The 19,103-nt window shown below is 41.5% G+C and overlaps 1 protein-coding gene across 8 annotated transcripts in view; it reads left to right on the top strand.

The window, feature by feature from the left end:
• The window catches only part of DCX (doublecortin), a 91,710-nt gene extending 72,607 nt beyond the window's left edge, over nt 1-19,103 (top strand). For 3 of the 8 annotated variants that reach the window (XM_027662305.1, XM_027662302.1, XM_027662306.1), the window contains exons 6-7: nt 4,831-4,925; nt 7,206-19,103. In XM_027662305.1, coding sequence (XP_027518106.1) covers nt 4,831-4,925; nt 7,206-7,262 — 152 coding nt within the window. In that variant the 3' untranslated portion in view covers nt 7,263-19,103. Of the gene's footprint in view, nt 1-4,830; nt 4,929-7,205 lie in introns of all 8 variants that reach the window. The other 5 variants (XM_027662304.1, XM_027662300.1, XM_027662301.1 and 2 more) reach the window with 2 other exon arrangements.

The raw sequence follows: 19,103 nt of genomic DNA, 5'->3' as shown, positions 1-19,103 counted from the left end.
TGAGATTTAAATGGAATAGAATCAGCATGAGGTTTGGCAAAATTTCTTTAACAGACTGCTCCAATAAGGAGTCAAACCAAGGAAAAGACAGAGCTGAAGCTCTGGGGAGAAATACAGGGGAGAAAATAATGATGTCATTTGCCATTACTTCTTTGTTATAAAAACGTATCTTACAATAACTCACATACCAAACAAGGTATTTGTTTTATAACAAATTTTATATTTCAGTTTTATAACGTGTCATGATAGGAGAGTTAATGATTTTTAAAACCAAACCTTTGCAGGAGAGAGCCACAGGTACCTGAACTGAAATTTGAAAATGTCTTTGCCCAGTTTTGCCTTGATTTGGCTCAAGGAGAATATGGGGCACTGCTGCAAGACCTTAATTTCTCAGTCCTCTAATGGGAAGGTTTGGATAGAGGGACAAAAGCATATTCACAAGGCAGTAGCAATTAGCAAAACAGACACAGAATGTCAGTCTGTCCTGACTGCAGAGCTGGCTCCCCGGGGTCATTATATATGAATGTGTTAAAAAGGCAGCAGATGTCTTTGGGATTGCACATGAGAGACAGCAGCTTGTTCTCTCGCTTGTGCTATGTATGTTCTGCTCACTGACAGTCCACACTGTACATCCAGGGAGAGATCCCCTCACAAAACCTGGTATGAAGAGGATACCAGCACTGCAGAGCTGAGGGGTTGGAAGTTTGGAGGTGCCTGAGCGAGGGATGCCTGTGCAACCTGAATTCTTCCACTCTTGAACAAACAGTACAATGGAGCCTTTATTTTTCCCATGGCTCCTCTGTCCTGGAGTGCAGGAGGGCTCATGCTCACTAAACAAGCTGTTATTTCTACATTTGCTTCAGGCTGTCCTTGTTCTGCTTGTTCCCTCTCTTTAATTTCTTGATGACACTTCAAACCCTGACCTGGGGACAAACCTATCTATGTATTTTGTGATTCTTTCTCTCATTCTTGTGGTGTATGAGCATGTGCTCCTTGAACTAGGAACTCATCTGCTGAATCCTGGGAACCCCAGTCAAGCAAGGAGCATTAACCTTATTTTACAAATTGCTGGAAGTAGATATCTCCATACCTTTTGAGCACTCACTGTGATCCCCGGGCCCTGCTTTTTCCACTTCTGTATGTTGATAGAAAGGGGAGTTCAAAAGATGGACCTCACTAACTTCATTCACAGATCTTGGTGCTCATCATCACTGGAAGTTCAGGTCCAGAGTCCCAGTCATCCAGACAAGCCTGAGCAACACAGAACAATTGCATATGGGAATTTTGGCTAAAAGGGGTCCTACAAGAAGGCTGAAGAGGGACTTTGACAAGACCATGGAGTGATAGGACAAGGAGGAATGGCTTTGATCTGAAGGAGGGTAGTTTTAGATATTAGGAAGAAATTAGGGTGGTGAGGTCCTGGCACAGGTTGCCCAGAGAAGCTGTGGCTACCCCATCCCTGGAAGTGTTCACAGCCGGGTTGGATGGGGCTTGGAGCAACCCTGGATAGTGGAAGGTGTCCCTGCCCATGGCAGGGGGTGGGATGAGATTCTGTGACTCTGTGATCCTAAAACATCTGTGGGAGAAGGAGACAGAGAATTCAGCTTATCTGGATCTTTCATAGCCATCTCAAACATGACATGACTATTCTCCCTCATCCCTCTCATGTGCTGGACAAGCCTGATTTCTCTCAAGTACAAATTGCCTTGTGCACTGGAGGAGATAAGGAGCCTATGAAAACAATGTAGTGCACATGTGCATGCAATTAAAGGATGTGTTATATGCACAAAGGGCCTTTAAGGTAGATTGGGCTTGCAAAGCAAATACAATGACATAAATAAGACATAAGACACAAACAACAACATAGTGGGAAAAAACCCCCAAAGAATTCAAATAAAAACTCGTTATAAAGAATAATTCCCATTAGCTGAGTGTAGGTGAGATCCTGAGCTATCCTAAGTCATCAACAGATTTTAGTGGAGCAGCAGCATTACACACCACCTGGGATCTGCTCTTTGCCTCTTGATATTTTTTTGCATTTCAGTTCAAAAGAAATGCAGGCAAGTTTGCTTATGAACACTGTTCTTCATTACCAGACATAGAGAAAATTAAACTGGGCTTCTTAATTGTTGCTCCTGCTGCAAAATTGTACTGTATTTGTAATGATATCCATCCATCTCATTCTATTTCTGATTTGGATGTCACATCTGTTTTTTTGTTGATGCTCATAAAATATTAATATCCCTGCTGTAGCACTTAAAAGTCTTATTGTATTAGGGAATTTCTATCCTTCTCTGCAGCAATTACATCCATTTGCTGCATGCTGACTGTTTGCTGTTCTTCCAGTCTTCCTCTTTGGGGAAGGGAAATTTTGGTTCTTTGTAGAGTTGTTAGGTGGCATGTTTCATCTTAGGATGATCAGTGACAACTGAAAATAAATAAAGAGGCTTTTTAGGCATCGGAGAAGGATTCTAGCTAATACAGATTATATTAGTAACTATTCTATCCCACGTTTTCTTTAATAGGAAACACAAAGTCACTTGGTGAAATAAAACATAAAAGAGATCCAAGTTCTTTTTTACTGAATTGCCTTCATTATATGGCTTATAGTTAGAGAACTCTACTTTTTTTCCCCAGCAGCCTCGAGGGCAGCTCACTTTGCAGAACTGGAGCACAGTGAAGTGTCACAGCACAGTGCAGGGACTGGCATGTAACAGTCTCTGGGTTTCCATAACTAGTTTTTTCCCCCTACCAATAGAGAATGGTCTGAGTGGAATGGGGAGGTAAAGGCTCACTCTCTTCCCTAATTATCTATAAAGCATTATTTCTACCACCTTTCAAGAAATCAAGAAATTTCCTCAGTGAGGCGCGTTTGCAATGGGAAAAAAAAGCTGTCTGTGATGAATATCCTCCTCTTCCCAACAGAGGAGGGAATGCACAGAGATGAAGACAGAGGACCCACATCACCATAAATCGAGTCTGAGCTGCTCTCCTGTGCTGATAGCTCCTCCTTTGTCCTGAGGCTTACACGTTTCTCTACACTTATTTGAACTCACTTGTATGACCTCTCCATTTGGGTCAGTGATACTACAAACCTGAGCTACCCCCTCCTCTTTCTCACAAGAAGGTAACAGAGAAGAAGAATGAGGCTATCGTAGGCATTAAAGCAAGAGTTGTGCTGGTTTTGCTCTTAAAAGTACGACACCCATATACAATCTTACTATATGATACTTTATACACTTCTTCAGTCCCCTCCAGACACTCAAGTACTTGCTGTACTTGCTTATTTTTAAGTACCCCATTTGCAGATTCAGCTATTACAATTGAAAACATAAAGTGCTGAAATCATCCACCCTCCTCTGTGCTTGCCTTTACAGTTAGAGAAATGATATAGAGAGATACTGGGCACTTTGACAGCAGGACAGCCAGCCTGGAGTATCACGTGCTCGCTTTCTGTGTGAAACATCAACACAATTCAAAATTCCTTCCTTAAGGGCAGGGATTTGTGTATTTATCTGGAGGGCCGGCAACACTACAGCCATTTAAGGAAATGACAATCAAAATATTTGAGGTTTGGTTTTGTGGCTTGTGCTGAATACATAAACATCTGGAGTAGGTTTTGGAAATGCCACTTTCTATAGACTTGACTGGGATATGTAGTTTAACGCTAATAAGGCCTCCAGCTGCATGGATTGCAAAAAACAAAAGGCCAGAAAGGACAATACCCTTGGACACAGCCAGCATGAGTCTGAATTCCCTCGAGTAAGGCTACTTGTGCTGATGGAGCTTTGTGTTTAAACCCCTGGTAACAAGAGAATCTGTATCCCTGGAGCTGATACCTGACCTGTGAATGACCAAATTCACTATGGGTAAGCATGTCCTTAGGAAAAAGGTATTGTGACACCTAGCAATTATCAGAGGCATTAGCTCACGCCAGTGAACATCAGCGGTAGGAAAAAAATTGATTTATCCTTATTCCATTTGGTTTCCCTTCATTTTTTCTGCATAATATGCTATTTACTTTGATTCCTTTTTAATCCAATAAATGCATAACAGCTTGCCCTGCCATAGACCCATGCCCTTCACTTTTGAGTAAAACCCAGGCCTGTGGAAGCCTGGAACAGTCATTCCAAAAGTCATTTGGTTTAAATGAATAACATTTTTTTTTTAAATTGAGAATAACTATGTTTTTTTTTCAAGGCAACATGAACAAACAAATCAACCCAAAAGACCAGATTTTGATCTTTGCAAAGGATTGTTTCTTGATGTAATTCTCCTGTTCCTCCCCTGATAGACCATGTCCACTTCTCTGGTGCAGGCAGCAGAGGAAGAGCAGAGATGTGTCATGTCCACCAAGGCTTCAGAATGGCTCTTTGGTCATTGAATCCCACGCACAGCTACCACACCCAAGGCATTTCAGGCTGCTGTTTGTCCAATTTGTAATCATCTAACATTTCCTGTCTAGGATTCAGGATATCTTCAGCCTCTGGTTTCCACACGCCCTTAAACTGTTTGAGAACACAGACATTGTCTTTCTGTTTTTGTGATGATGTGTATCTTGGATCAATTTGGTGGATGTTTGCTGTGTAAAATACTGCTCCTTCTATTTATTTTCTATTCCACTGTATTTTGCAGTCAATTACCCTGAGTAGCTGAAAGCCTTGAGTTAGGTTAATAGCCATGGTATTTGTTTGGATTTTTTTCTCCTCCCTAACATGAATAAACTATAGTGTTTCTGTGTTAAATGTTTGGAGACCTTCCATCTCCCCAAAGGAGAAAGATCTTCCCCTTGCTTGTCTGATTTCTAGCTTCTGTCTTGTTTTCTGTCAGCAAACGGGACCTCAAGCAGTCAGCTGTCCACACCCAAATCCAAGCAGTCCCCGATCTCCACACCCACCAGCCCAGGGAGCCTCCGTAAGCACAAGGTATTACGTTTCTTATACCTTACTACATCTGTTTCTGCCTTAGTCCACTCAGACTTTTGTGACACTTAAGCCATGGCCATATTCTCTGGAAGCACAACTCCTTGTGTTGAAACAGTGGAGTTTGGCCCTTTACCTGAAAGGGTTGTCACTTCAGACTCTGCAGGATAGTGAGCAACAAATCATTGGCCTGTTTCCTGTACTAGAGTTATTAATGTGTGCTGGAGAGCATCCAGATGGATCAGAGGAGAGAACTTAACCCTGAGCTTGTATCACTATTTGAAAAAGTTATTGATGGATATGGTTTCATATAAATCCTCCTCTCTTGGAAAGCCTCAATTGTTGGCAAATCCAGTCGATTAAACAGCAGAAGCAATGCAAATGTTACTGAAGCTCTAAGACATCGCTTTAATGATGCTCCTCAAGAATTTATTTTTTTTAATTATTTAAGAGCATGCTCTGTTTTACAGGAACCAGATGATTTTTTACAGCTGATGTGGTAACTGTGATCTGGAACAGTAGCTGGTTTTCCTGGTCACAAACAGCATGTCTAACAGGTAGCACAGCATCCTACTAAAGATCTGTAAACCTGTGCTGGCTCATAGATAATTCATGTATTGATTTATTTAAAAGGTACAGCAACTGTCACAGCTTTTTTAGTTCCTGTTGTTCAGTGTCATTCTGTGCTGAGTTCAGACTTTGCATTCCTGGAATAGCCATAGTGCTGCTTCCACCAGCCTTCACTTGATAGGAACTTGGACATAAATGTAGGTGTGAGAGGAGGTCAAGGAGATTTCTCTTTAGTAATCAGAATGCACCTCTCATCCTGAGAGTGATTTTGAAAATATTGACTTGAAATTCTGGAAGTGTAATTTAAAAATTCTGGTAGTGCTGAGGTTTTGCAGTCAGCAGCCACATGGAATCTACTGTAGGCTAAATTGCATGGGCTGGGCTCATTTTGGTTAACAAAGGGGTAGCTGAATTCAAATGAAGTCTGTTTTCCTCAGGACTTCACTCTGATCTCAGCTGCTCAGTCCAGGTCTGAGGAAATAAACCAATTTTACACAAAATGTGTCCAGATTCATTATTAATTTACAACTGAGAACAGAATCTGGCCCATGGTCTGAATTCAACAATTGCTTGTGTATATTCAGCAGGAGTAATGCTGTAAACTGCATCCTCTGCTTCAGCAGCAAGGACCTAAAATGCTTTCCAAACATTATCCCATTTAGAACTGTGGAGATGAGGATTTGCTTCCTGGCAAAGACCAGTAAAACTCACCTTTTTAACGTATTATGTGTGCTTTCAGCTGGCTGGTTTATGACCTTTTCCAATGAAGCCCCGAGAATATTTGTGATAGAGGGTGACTGCTGAGGGCAAAGCCAATCCAGTATGATTTTCTCCACTAAGTTAAGCCAATCAGCAAACTCGAATGCAGCATTTTAGGTTACCAGAATATTCACGCATCATTGTCTTTCTCCCAGGAGCAATTTCCTGCTTATGATGAAATCTCTTCTTTTTTTTCCCCTTAAAGCTCAAATGGTAAATGCTTGAGTACACCACAAATTCCTATTTCACCTCTCCTTACATCAAGATTTCGGTGAATTTCCTTCCTGAGTATTTGGGGTTCATTTCATTGTGCTCACAGTTATTACCTGTGTGTGGGTCAGAGTCCAAACAGGTCCCAGGAGAGTGTTAGCCCTTGAGCTGGTTTGTGTTCCTAACTCTATGCAGAACTTTGAGGAAGCGGAATAAGATGGTTATCCAAGAAAGGGACCCTGGAAAAGCTTTACATTCAGCATCTGATCCAAATAATAACCTTGGGATTGTTTTCTTAACCTTTCTCATTGATCAGAAATTACTTAAAATAAGGAATAAATCATGGAATGTGATTTTCCTAGAGATCTGTCCTGAAAGTAACTTTCAAATTAAGGTAAGGCTCTTTATTTTGGACATAGGTTCAAAGATACCTGTTTAAGGCAAGGTCCTGCTCTTGCATGCATGTGTTAAAATGGACACACTGATCCAGAAACAAAAAAAAAATCAGTTCTCAAACTTATCCCTGAACAGACATCTTTCTTCTGGCACCAAGATGCTCGTTTCACTCTGTGAGTATCATGTCTTGATTTTAGCCTGGTCAGACCAGTCCAGTGCACGAGTGCACGAGTCTTCCACCCTGTCCCTATGAACTGCACAGACCTGGGCCACTCAGCTGCTTCCTTATGCACGGCCAAAGGTGGAAACTCATTGTGAGAGTTAACATTTTCTTCTTTCTCCCTACAGGACTTGTATCTGCCTCTGTCTTTGGATGACTCTGATTCCCTTGGAGATTCCATGTAGAGCGACACGGAGCTAAATGTCCATATTGCAAGCATTGTCTGAGATACAGCAAAGCACTTCTGCCAAAATAAGCAGATAGGTGACTGGTGCTTTCAAATCAAAGGACACACAGTTATATGTCTTTTTTTTTTTTTTCCTGTGATTTATCCTCTGTGCCACAAATCAACACCTGCCAGTCTATAGAGATAGAGGGATACCATTCGTCTAAGTTACAGGGATGCAAAATGGACATTGTGAAAAATTTGGGGCATTTTCGTGCATTTCCCACTTTCTTCTATTATTTCTTCTTCTGCTGCAGCTATGTAATTTTCCTAGTGATAGTAAAGTAGCTCCCCTGGAAGTGTGCAAATGGATCCCTTGCTGACCAGTTTGCAAGCTCAAGTAGAGCAAATGATGTTCTCCACCTGCCCAAACTGCCAGCATTTGCCAGCTCACCTGTTCCTGATTTACAGCCCAAATTTAGCACCTGCATACTAACTAGTATTGGTTTTATTTTTGGAGGGCAGGAAGGGAAATGACTTACTAGTTTGATGCTTAATATGCCAGCAGAAGCTTGGCTGAGATTAGGAATGGTTGTGTAAGATGCTAAGTAAGGTTAGTACAATAATTCAAATTATTCAAATATTGGGATTTTAAAAAAAAACTTAAGCAAAAAAACCATAAATCAGTTCTCTGGAGTGGAACACCTTCCACAAACAACCCAAGGGTACTGCTAGATGGTAAGAAATATTTATACCTCCCCTATGGTATCTCTCTATCTCTGTTTGTAACAGTAATGCCTTGTGAACAGCCAACACTGAAAACACTGTGAGAATTTGTTTTCAGGTTTGACACCCTATAGATCACTTTTTATAGCAAAAAATCAATACACTTTTTATAAAGGAAAACCTTGTATCTGTGTTTTGGGAGTAAGGATTCAAGCTCCTTCTTTTTTATAAAAGCTGGTAATTTTCATTTGTTTAAAAAACACGCTCAGAAAAAAAAAAAGTACAAAAAAACAACCACAACTGCAGAACAATAATAACAGCAACTCAGTTTAGAAATCTTGTCATCACTGCCAAAACAGACACATGTAGGGGAAAACAAAAGGTCAATTCAAAATATCGAATGTTTTGATAGTTTTTGTAATGTTTAAGACTACATATTTGGTTTTTTTACACTTCAGTATTCCTAACTATGGCCAGATTCTCTACTTATATAAAAAATTGAATTTTGTGGTGTTAACCCACCCCCATATTTTAAGAAACTCTTCTATCTGATAAAAACAAACTTGCTGTATTTAGAGAAACCTTTTGCTTTTATTAATCAGTAGTGACTCCTACAGAATGCAAAGTTCATCTCTTCACACAGGGCTGGTGGTTTTTACTACACTGAAGCTTTGTCATAGGCCAGCTGGCATTGCCTCCCTTCCTCATGGAATAAGCTTTGATGGAACTGATTATTACAGAACTTTACCTAAATGAAATCTGTGCAATCAAATATTTCTTTGTTGCTCTATTTGCCTTTCTTTTTTTTTTTCAACATAGACATCTGTTCCTATTGCCTTGCAACCCCTTGTGATTGGAATGAATTATACTGTTGTGATGTTTGATGCTACATGGATGCTGGGTTGTTCCCAAAGCCACTCCACGTTTTGTTTGCTTGCATTGCAGGTATGAAACAATCTGTGCAGGCTGCATCTTTAGAGGTTCATGTGATCTTACATAGAATGCAACTTAAAAAAGAGATTTATCAGAGAGAGGTCAGGACTGGGAATTATCAAGGGGTCAGAGTTATCATGCACCAAATTTGCACCCAGTAGTCTTAGTGCATGGTCATTTACACCCAGAGTTTTGCACCAGAAATCATTTGTTCTTACTAATAACTTCATTTAATTTAATAACTCTCTGACTGCACGACTGCTAAATGATCATTTTACCTATTGTAAATAGAATCCTGGGGTTAGTTCAAAGGCTAAGGGCTCGTGTAGAAGGATGGTAGTGTGGACAAAGCATAGGTGCAGTAGTCAGGACACCTTTCAGCTCTTGGCATTGCTAAATTTAGTGTCTGAATGGGAGCAGGTCTCTTGGTAACCCTGTGCCTCAATCTGTCTGTCTGTCCCTGCAGGGACAGCACTGTTCTACCTCACTGGGGGTTGTGAGGCCAAATGTTGGTTAACATTTGTACAATGCTTTCAGATCCTCTAATAGAAGGTGCTGAAGTATTCTGGGTGCAGATTTGGTTATGGGTGCTAATTTTTGGCTGTTTAATCCTGTGAGTGCTACTGTAGACACTGGCCACGAGCAAACAGGACTTATTAAGCATTAGGATGTCAAAGGCCGTGGTTACACTAACAGTATTATTCATCAGAGCTTTTGTGTTAGGAAAAGCTTTAGGGGGACAGATAATTTGATATGGTTTTACCCTCTCCTCTGTTCTGTTGGTGGAAATCTCAGAGTCCCTCCCTGAGTCTGCCTTTCCAGGGACCCTGATTAGTAGCCATGGATTGGACTCCAGTCAAAGGTGCTGTTCACATACAGTGACACAGACCATTCCTGTCACAGTCAGGGTGAGCATGTCCTGCCACCTTTCCTCAGCTAAACCAAGAGACCAGCCACGAAAAAAAAATCACATCTAGGTCCTCTTGATGTTCAGTACAGGACACTCACTGTAGATCCACCAGGAAACCTAAATCTTTGCTATCCTGAACTGCTTTTAGCAGCCTGAACTGCTGGAGCTGGTGGTGAGGAGTAGGAAGGGAGTCTGAGATGTGCTTTCATCCAGTATCCATGAGTGCAGTTTGTGTAAGATAAAGCAGGATCCTGAGACATGAATGATCCTTTGGATGGATGGATGGTTGTTGAAGCAGCTGTTGAGAAGTGGTTCCTTTCCTTCCTGCCACGAGTAGTGTTTGGTTATTTGAGGATGTTTTTCCTGGTGGAGCATGCTAAGGAATCACTGAGGCCTTCTTCCTGAGCTGCACCTAGTGACACCTCTAAAGCCTGATCCTGCAAGTTCTCCCTTGGGAGTGGAGATTTTTTGGGCACGAGGATCATCCTGTGATGGGGCTGAGCCTAAAAATTCCTTCAGGGAATTAGGGGGACCTTGAAAAGGCCTAAAAGAATAAAAAAATATAATTGTTCAGTGGGAAAAATAGCCATTCAAACCAGCAGAAACCACAAAGAAAACAGGGTATGAAGTCAGACTCCCAAGTTTTAATAAGCAATTTTCTAGGTAGAAATGCCTGGGCAGTAGAAGTCAGTGAGCATTTCAGCTGTAGCATAGAGTTAAGTCTGTATTAATGCCAATATTGCATGAGTTCTTGTACAGAAATGCATGTGGAATGTTACATACATTCAAAACTAGTTATCTTTGGCTTTGTAGGATCCCTAACATAGATTTGAATACAAAGAGAAACAGTGCACAGGCATCAGACCTTAGTTATTTAAATATAAGGACAGTTCAGGAAAGAACTTAAAGATGTGCTGAAATTTTAGCACGTGCTTTACTCCTGTTGATTTTTCATAAGCTTAAGCTTGGGTTTGGTCAGAAAGCTTTCCTGAACTGCAGTGAATTAGTAAGTACTTTCAATATACTATAGCAATTCCAGACCCTGTGAGATTCTGGAGCAGATTATAGTAATTCCACTATATACTCCAGAGTTTACCTTTTGTAATTTTTTCTACTTTTACAAGCACATAAAACTCCACAGGATATGAGGATTTGCCATATTAATTCTACTATAAAAACCCTGTCTAATTTGCCTCATGAGGCTGCCTTTAGTGTTTTCAGAGACTAATTGAATCACTAAAACTATATTGTTTTAAAACAATACGGTATTTAAAAACAAATTGGAGAGACTCTTAAAGTAGTAGGGCTTCATTTCTTTGAAATCTGCCTTTATTCAGTATATTTTAGCAAATTTGCATACACACTAAAGACACCTGTTTCAGATACACAGTCATTAGGAAGGAATTGGAGCAATCCTCCAAGCCTTGACTGATGTGTTCAGAATTCATACATTCAGGTGATGATCTTGACTGTAGAAGATCAGGGCAAGGCAACAAAATCTTCAGCCTTGGGATTTTTATCACTTGTAAAGCATTTATAATCCCGAAGCTTCTGAGTTAAAGCCTCATCTGTTATAAGATTTGGAGCTAGTTCAGTTCCACCAGCTAAACAGTCAGCCAAGACCCTACACCTTGAAGTAATTTTGCAAGAGTTTGGTAATGGGATTTTACCTTGGTTTGCCCTGTGGTGGGAGCTGGAAGTAGCTTTTGCTTACCATTGTCTGTCTTTCCTGTATCTGCACATTATTTACAATCTTCTCAGGAGCTAGAAACACTAATTGTGTTACTTTCATAGGCAATAGAAAAAGAATTCTGCTTAGAAAACAACTTCCACATCTCTTTCATCCTAAGCTAACACACACATATGCATGCAAAAAAATCACACGCTCAGTCCAGCTGCTGTTTTTCCTCTCATTTGCTTGTTCAGTACTTTTGAAGGGAAAAAAAGAGGAGGTAGGACCAAAAATTGTGGCCAACAGCAAAACAATGTTACACCCAGGCATTTCCAACAGGAAATAATGGCATTAAAGTGTTAGTTTCTCCTTATCCATATGGATGCTGATGGCATTTTCTAGGATGCCTTGTCTTTGCTTTTTCACGCCCTTGAGGTCGGCACTGCTCTTCTTGTTGCTTCCCGGAACACCTTGTGGAGGTGCTGTGGAATGCCACGCTGAATCCCTGCACAGACACTGTTCCAGAGTCAGCCATCCCTGGAAGTGGCATCCTCTCTGCAGGGGCACAGTGTGGACTTTACAGTGTGAGCCCTCCCTAGAGCACTGAGAGCCCGTGAGTGATTTTGCCATTGACCTCAGTGGTACCCCACAGCCATGCAAAGGTATCAGAGAGTTCTCTTACTGTAGTAGAGGCAGAATCATTTTTAGAAAGAGGAATGAAATATAGCCAAGTAAATTAGATATAAAATTAGTCTAGAAAGTGTCTCCTCAAGCTAAGACAATCCACAACCAGAGAAAAGCTATATAAAGGTGTGTTTGCCACACACAAGGTGCTGATCACGACCACAACAAAACACCTTTTTTCACGTGGTGACTTAGGCTCCAAGTTATTTTTCTGGTTGCTGATGGAAGCAGGCTGGGACAGTATTTGGGACTGGTGAAGTTCTTTGTAGAAGCAAATGGAGGGCACAAGATGAAGCTCTTTTTCCGTGTATCTAAAGAGTCATGTCAGTCCATGCAACAGGACAAGTGCTTTACACAAGATTCCTAGAAGAGATGCAGCTGAAACACCACCTTGGTGTAACGAGACCAAGAAGGTTAAGAAGTGCCTGCTAACATGCTTTGGGCTTCAGAAGCAGAACTGTTCATGTGCCCAGCAAGGCCTTGGTGACAATGGCCTTGACAAAAGGGGACAGGGCAGACTTTGATTCTTGAGGTATTTAGCCCATCTTGCATTTATTCAACCAGCTCTGGGAAATTGTTGTGTGCAGAATCACAGATTTCTTCTGCCTGATGCCTCTGTCCCACCTGTATGAATCTGAGCAGGCCTCTCCACAGTATCTCAGGAAATGTTAAAGCTGAGTCTAGTGTCTTACAGAGCAACTGCTCCTCACTGTGGAGTGAACTGGGCTGGGTTCTGCTACACTGGTTATTGATTCTGCCATTCAGATATTCTTTACCCTCTTTCTTTCCTCCTGGCTTGAGAGTTGGTGTCTCATTCTGGGTGCCTCCCAGTGAAAGGCTGGGGCCAGTAATGTGTGTGGACCCCTCATTTTGTTTTGTTTCCTTCTGGAACAGATCTCCAGTCATTTGATATTTGTCTGCAGGTCTGGGACCAAGCTGACTAAAAACCATGTTTTAATAGGGAGAGGGGAGGTGCACAGAGAATATAAGTAGGTGGATAGAAAGGCTTTTTCCAGCAATGCCATTGCACAGCTCTCTGATGGAATCCCAGCTGTAGAGCAGGGACTGTGGAGCTTTGGGGTCACAGACCCTATACATCCCTCAGGACACTGTTTAGAGAAGGTTAAAAATACTGACACTTATTTTTGGCCAATAGATGAGCTCCTGAGCAAAGAAAAATCAAACCTAGTGGATTCAGCAGTGGGATTTCAGAGCAACTGGGATGTCAAAGCTGTTAGTCTTTGGCATAACTCTGGACAAATCACTTTTCCTTGTGCCATGGTGTGCCACTGCATGAAGGACTGATTATAACACTGCTATTTGTAAGGTGCTTTGAGATAAGATGATACAAAGAGCTTGCTTTTAATACTTATTCATTACTTAGAGAAGTCTGAGTACCTTATAGAAGCAAACTATGGTCCATTGTCTTTGGAAAACCTCTTGAGGAACTCTGTTTCTCACAAAACTGCTGTAAAAATGCTTCATTATTTTAGTAATGGTGAAAGACAAACACCTCATTTTTAGTTCCCCCCAAAAACCCGTGGATGAGTCAGCAACATCCCTGGCAGCAAGGCCATATCCACATCCAGCAGCCCCTTTCTCTCATCTGGAGTTGCCACCTCTGGCCTGCATACAGACCCTGCTACCCCTCTTTTTATTGCATGTACATGTAAGTCTCTGGAGCAATTCATGTTACTGTTCAAAGTATGGGCTTTGTGCTTGTAAACAGTGAATAAGTCTAATTATTTCAGTAGCTTTCTATCAAGAAAACAGTGGGGCCGTTGTTGAAACCCTTCTAGTTTAGAAAGTATTCATGGCTAGATGGCTACACGGGAGAGAGCTGCCTTTCAGTTGCCTCGCTTAGTGCACTTACTTGAACTCACCTGTTCTGGCTCTTGCTCTTTATCTCAATGAACTGTAACTCAGGACTCTAGAGCCAGTTCAGATTTTCCCTTGGTCAGACAGTTTATCACTCAAACAACTGAAGAAGGAGAATGCTGAAAGGGAATTAACAAATCTTTGCAGTAATTAGTCTGTCAGCTGAAAAAAGGAAGTTGGCATCATTAGGGAAAGATGCTGTGATGGCCATTGTCAGGGGAAACAAAGGGAAAGGGCTTGTTTCTTAGGGGAATGGTGGGGAACATTTGTTAGGAGGTAGTTACTGAGTGATGGAATGAGCTTGAACTGAAAGGAAAATCAAATGGCAGGGAAAGCATGAGATGGAGCACTGGCAAATCAGTGCCCTTGATGTGTGGGAATAATGAAAGAAAAAAGCCAAGAAATTCTAGGGACAAACAAAAGTGGGGGGGGGGGTGGCTGAGGCTGACTGAGGATCTTCGGCTCGGTTTGGACAGAAGGAGCTCCTGGCTACTTGTGGAGAAAGCCCTTGCCCCTGCAGGTACCTAAGCCAGGGTTCAGGCTAATCTGCCACAGCAGTGTGTCCCACTCCCAAAGGCAGAAATAAGGTCACTCTTGGCTGCAGGCAGGAGAACTTGGCTTGAAGTTCTTCCCCTACTCCTGTTTAACTCTCTTGCCAGCACGTGTCATCCCTAAAACGGAGAAGGAAGATCCAGCCCTCTGGTGAACAACAGCACCAACCTGTGGTTTGGTTTTATTTATATTCTTCTGTATCAGATCATTGCATGATCAACATGCCCTGGCTTGGAGAGGTCAGGCCTGGCACACCAGGGAGTTGCAGGATGTGTGCAAGAGAATAATAAGGGCACCTCTGGGTCTCCTGTCCCTTCCCATGGAAATCAACAAACTCTGAGAAAAGTAGTAACCCACTTGCACCAGGGTGAAAAGCCAAAAGCTACTGGAGGAGGTTTTCTTGATTTGCTGTGTGGGCAGAGGGGCTGATGATCATCTTGTCCAGGAAATGACCAGCTGTGTGTGAAAGCTGCAGCAGACAATACAGCAATGGGAAGTCTGTGCTGGACAAGAGGGTCTGTGTTTAACACTGGTTTCCTCATAAGATCTTTTTTTCTATATTTGTTTGAGTTCAGTTAATTTAATCCTAAAACACAAAATAACTGATGTATCTGAACACTTCTTTTTTTTCTGTATGTTCTCAGATTTTTTTTCACTGAAAAAAGAGATGATAAAGATTGCATCTCTTTGTTTCTGTAGATTCTCCAATGCTCACTATAACACAAGTGAAACCCAACACACCTAATTCTCTGCTTCTTTAAGCAGACAGAACCTCCTCTTTAATTAAGGGAGCTGAATCCATTTGGTCCAAGGTTGGTCTCCTTTTCCAGAGGTTGATTACTGTCGATAATTCTTGTGTGATTGATTACTGGAGTGCAGATTGAGTTTCCTGGGTGACAGCTGCAGCCTTTGCAGAGAAAACCTCACTGACCCCAGCTATAAAGTGATCTCTTGTATGAATCTCGAATAGCAAGTTATAGATGGGAGATATTTTGTATAGTATTATACTTAATGATATAGCTGAAAGAGTATGTTACAATATCTTAAAAGTTTTAGAATTGAAAATTAAACAAGGAACCTCAGCAAATCAGGGTCTCCTCCATATTTTCTGGTTCTAAAGAGTGTTGGCTTTATCTCAATCTCACTTCAGTCTACCAATATAAATGCCCTGAGCCCAGCAGGGTTATGGAACTAGAAACAGCATTTCTATTTCTACCAGTATTTTTCTATTTTACTCTAATCCCAGCTAGCACCAAGCAAAATAGAGATTGATGATTGACCTGGTTTTTAGAGAAAAGTATTACCAAATGTGTTGAAATGAAAAGGAAGGTTCAGGTCATTTTAAGTGACTCATTTAAACTCAAGGCTGTTTTTGATTTTTATCCAAGCTGGTTCTTCCATCTCTATTTGCAACAGTTATATATAGGAAATCAAGATAAATTTGAGTCACATTTGAATAGTGGGGTTGTTGCAGAGCACAGCAATTCATCTGGCACATGCAGAATGGAACATGTTGGTGGCACTTGGTCAGGGTGGACCTGAACCAAACCCTGGTTCTGAAACCCCAAGTTCTGGAAAACCCATGCACAGGGTCAAACTTGGGAAATATCTGCAATGGACCAATAGACTCTGAGCTGGGCTCCAGGCCCAGTTCTTGAAACGATGAATTTTACCTTCAGAGAATCCCTGTGGAACATTTAGTGGGGTTTGTTTTTTTTGTTCTTTGGGTTTTGGGGTTATGTTTGGGGAGTCCTTTGTTCTTTTTTAAATTCCAGCATAGCTGCTTTTCTCCATCTGTTTCCAACCATTGCAGAGCAGGGATGGATGGGCTTGTAATTCATTTCCCTTAGCAGGAGGCAGTTGAAATCTAGTGATATTCTGTCTTCCTCTCACACTCACCATACAGTCATTGAGGGGCTGCAGTACACAGATCTTTTTTTCCTTTTTCTCCCCCTCTTTACGACAGAAGAGCTTTTTCCAGATTTAGTGTGATGTCTAATGATGCATCTGCTTAAAAAGAAGAATGTCTAGGAAATAAATTGCACTGCTAACTGGTGTTTATAGATATTGTGAAGCAAGTGTTGAATGTAAGAACAAGAAAGCCTGTGAGTTATAATTACATGCTGAATTCTGACACGTAAAATTGTTGTTAGTTTGCTTCTTATTTAAATGATGGGTGATCTAAGCAGCTTTCCCACTGTGTACAGCTGTGATTATCAGTTAGAAGACACCCAGGGTCTTTTGGAAAGAGGAAACCTGTCTAGCCAAATCTCTTGTATTCTCTGACATGATGACACATTCCCCCCCTGATAGTCTGGATTTTGTGACACTGCCTAGCCTGGAAGCACAGGAAAGGACTATCAGCCTGCTGACTTTGCTGTTCCTAGTCTTTGCCTATTTTCTCAAACACAAATCCTATCCCAAACTAGGGTGAGCAGCTCCCATCACATCAGCCTGAGTTACTCATGCTACTCTTCTCTGAGAAGCAGGAACTGCCTTCGCTCACGGCCCTGCAGCTCTTGGGGCTGCACACCTGCCAACAGGTTGTGTTGAGGGAGGGAGAAATGCAGCTGAACCAGAACCCGATCATAGATTACTGTCTTAGGTCATTCATCGAGTTTGTGTGATTTCATCATTAACAACAAAGCTGCAATATAATATAACTAAGAGGCCCCAGTGTATTTTCTATTGTCGTTCAGTGGGTGGGGGTTGGAGGGGCAGCTGGGTTTAAAGTTTAGCTGGTATACTTTAAACTCTGTGTACATAACCTTGGAGGGCACAGGGGTGGTGAGGATTTGGTTGTTGTTTTGGTTGGGATTGGTAAACTTCAGTATGTTTTTGTTTAAATAATAAGGTATTTAATTAATGACATTGTACAAAGAGCTATTAATTTAAATGGTGTTTTTGTTCTCATAAACCAGATCTACTAACCTTTCTTTTTGGCAAGCCTGCAGCAAAGCTGATCATGTTGACTTTTGTACCTTGGGAGAGTGCGTGGAAGGGGAGGGGAAATGCTTTTCTCTTCAGACAGATAATGTTGCCCATAGTTAACTTTCTGCTTGGATATATACCTTGAATTCCCTTTATGCTGAATTTTTATGTGAAGGTCTCTCAAAGGGACAGAACAAGCAGAGGTTATTCCAAAAGATCTCAACTGTATCATCTTGTAATATATTGCAGCTTTATGCCAATGATTCCTTGCTTACCTGTACACAGTCCATGCATGTTTTGAACTAATTTTGCATTCTCCATTTGTGGTGAGTTATTCAGCATTTTAACCACCTTTTGTGCCATTCAACTTGTACAGAAAACATTTTTATTGACGTTTTAAAGGGAGGGGGAAGAAAATAAAAAGACCCCTTCTGCTCCCTAGTTGTAGGTAGAACTCAGTTACTTAGCAAACAGATGTAGATGAGTGGTTGTAGTGTTAGAAATGTTAGCTTGCTCGTGAACAAGCTCTTGAGAGTAAATGCATGGTCCTGTACCTCTCTTTTCTTAATTAGCTCTTCCTTTCCTCCTGGAGAGATTCTCCCTCTCTCTATTACTCTGTCTTTGTCTCTCTCGTGGTTGTAAAGTACAGATTTGGGCAGAAATAAAACGATACACGACGAGGTTTGAAAAGCAGTTCTCAACAGGTTCTCTCGGGGAACGTATTTCTCACAGCACCTTGCCTTGGCACATTGATTAAACTCTTAACTTTCAAGGTAAAGCAGGAGGAGATCAGCCGTCCGTTGCCTCTGCTTGAACTGGGGAACAAGTTAAACCTTTGGAAGTTTGTGGCTCTGACGAGGTCTGGCTGATCCTTTGCAGCTGAGGCAAGAGGCACGTGGTGCATCGGCCGTGGCCTCCTCACCTGGTTGTGGCTGTGCCTGGGACTCGTCCCACGGCCCCTGATTTGCGGAGTTTGCACAAACACTTTTTGATTTTCCTGGACACGCAGCGCGAGGGGGTGAGGGGTGGAATACAGGGGTTATGTTGTTAGGGGCTCTGTAGACAACTCCTTCTCCACGCTCCCAAGCTCTGAGTCAAGTACACAGGGCTTCTTGTTTATTAGCTGTGGTTCTGTTGGCAACGGAGGACAGAAAACCGTCAAATTCTTGGAAAAGATGGGGTCACTCACAAAGACGTGATTTTGTAAGAAATGGACTTAAAAAAACCCCACAAAGCCCTGCCACAAAACCACCAAGTGTACCTAGATCCACACATCTATTCCCCCATGCCTCTTCTCCCTTAACAGAATTTCCTTTTGTTAGAAGATTTGACTTTCTAGGAAAAAATTCCATTTTTGTGAGGTGTTGTGAACTGTTTTTACTACTTGTAATAACCATCCCAGGTCTGAGTATTCTTGTAATGCAATGCCATGCAGCAGAGAACCTGTCCACTTTATAGCTTTGCTCTCAATATTTGTTACTCATTGTTTTCTCATCTAAATGTACATTTGCAAGATGTGTGTAATGTCATTTTCAAAAAATAAAATTTGGTTTCAATATTTAGGCCGATAAAAA

Source organism: Corapipo altera, unplaced genomic scaffold (assembly GCF_003945725.1).
Source record: "Corapipo altera isolate COAL_440 unplaced genomic scaffold, ASM394572v1 326, whole genome shotgun sequence".
NCBI lineage: Eukaryota > Metazoa > Chordata > Aves > Passeriformes > Pipridae > Corapipo > Corapipo altera.
Note: the sequence above shows the minus strand (reverse complement) of the source record. Positions and strands in the feature narration are given on the sequence as shown.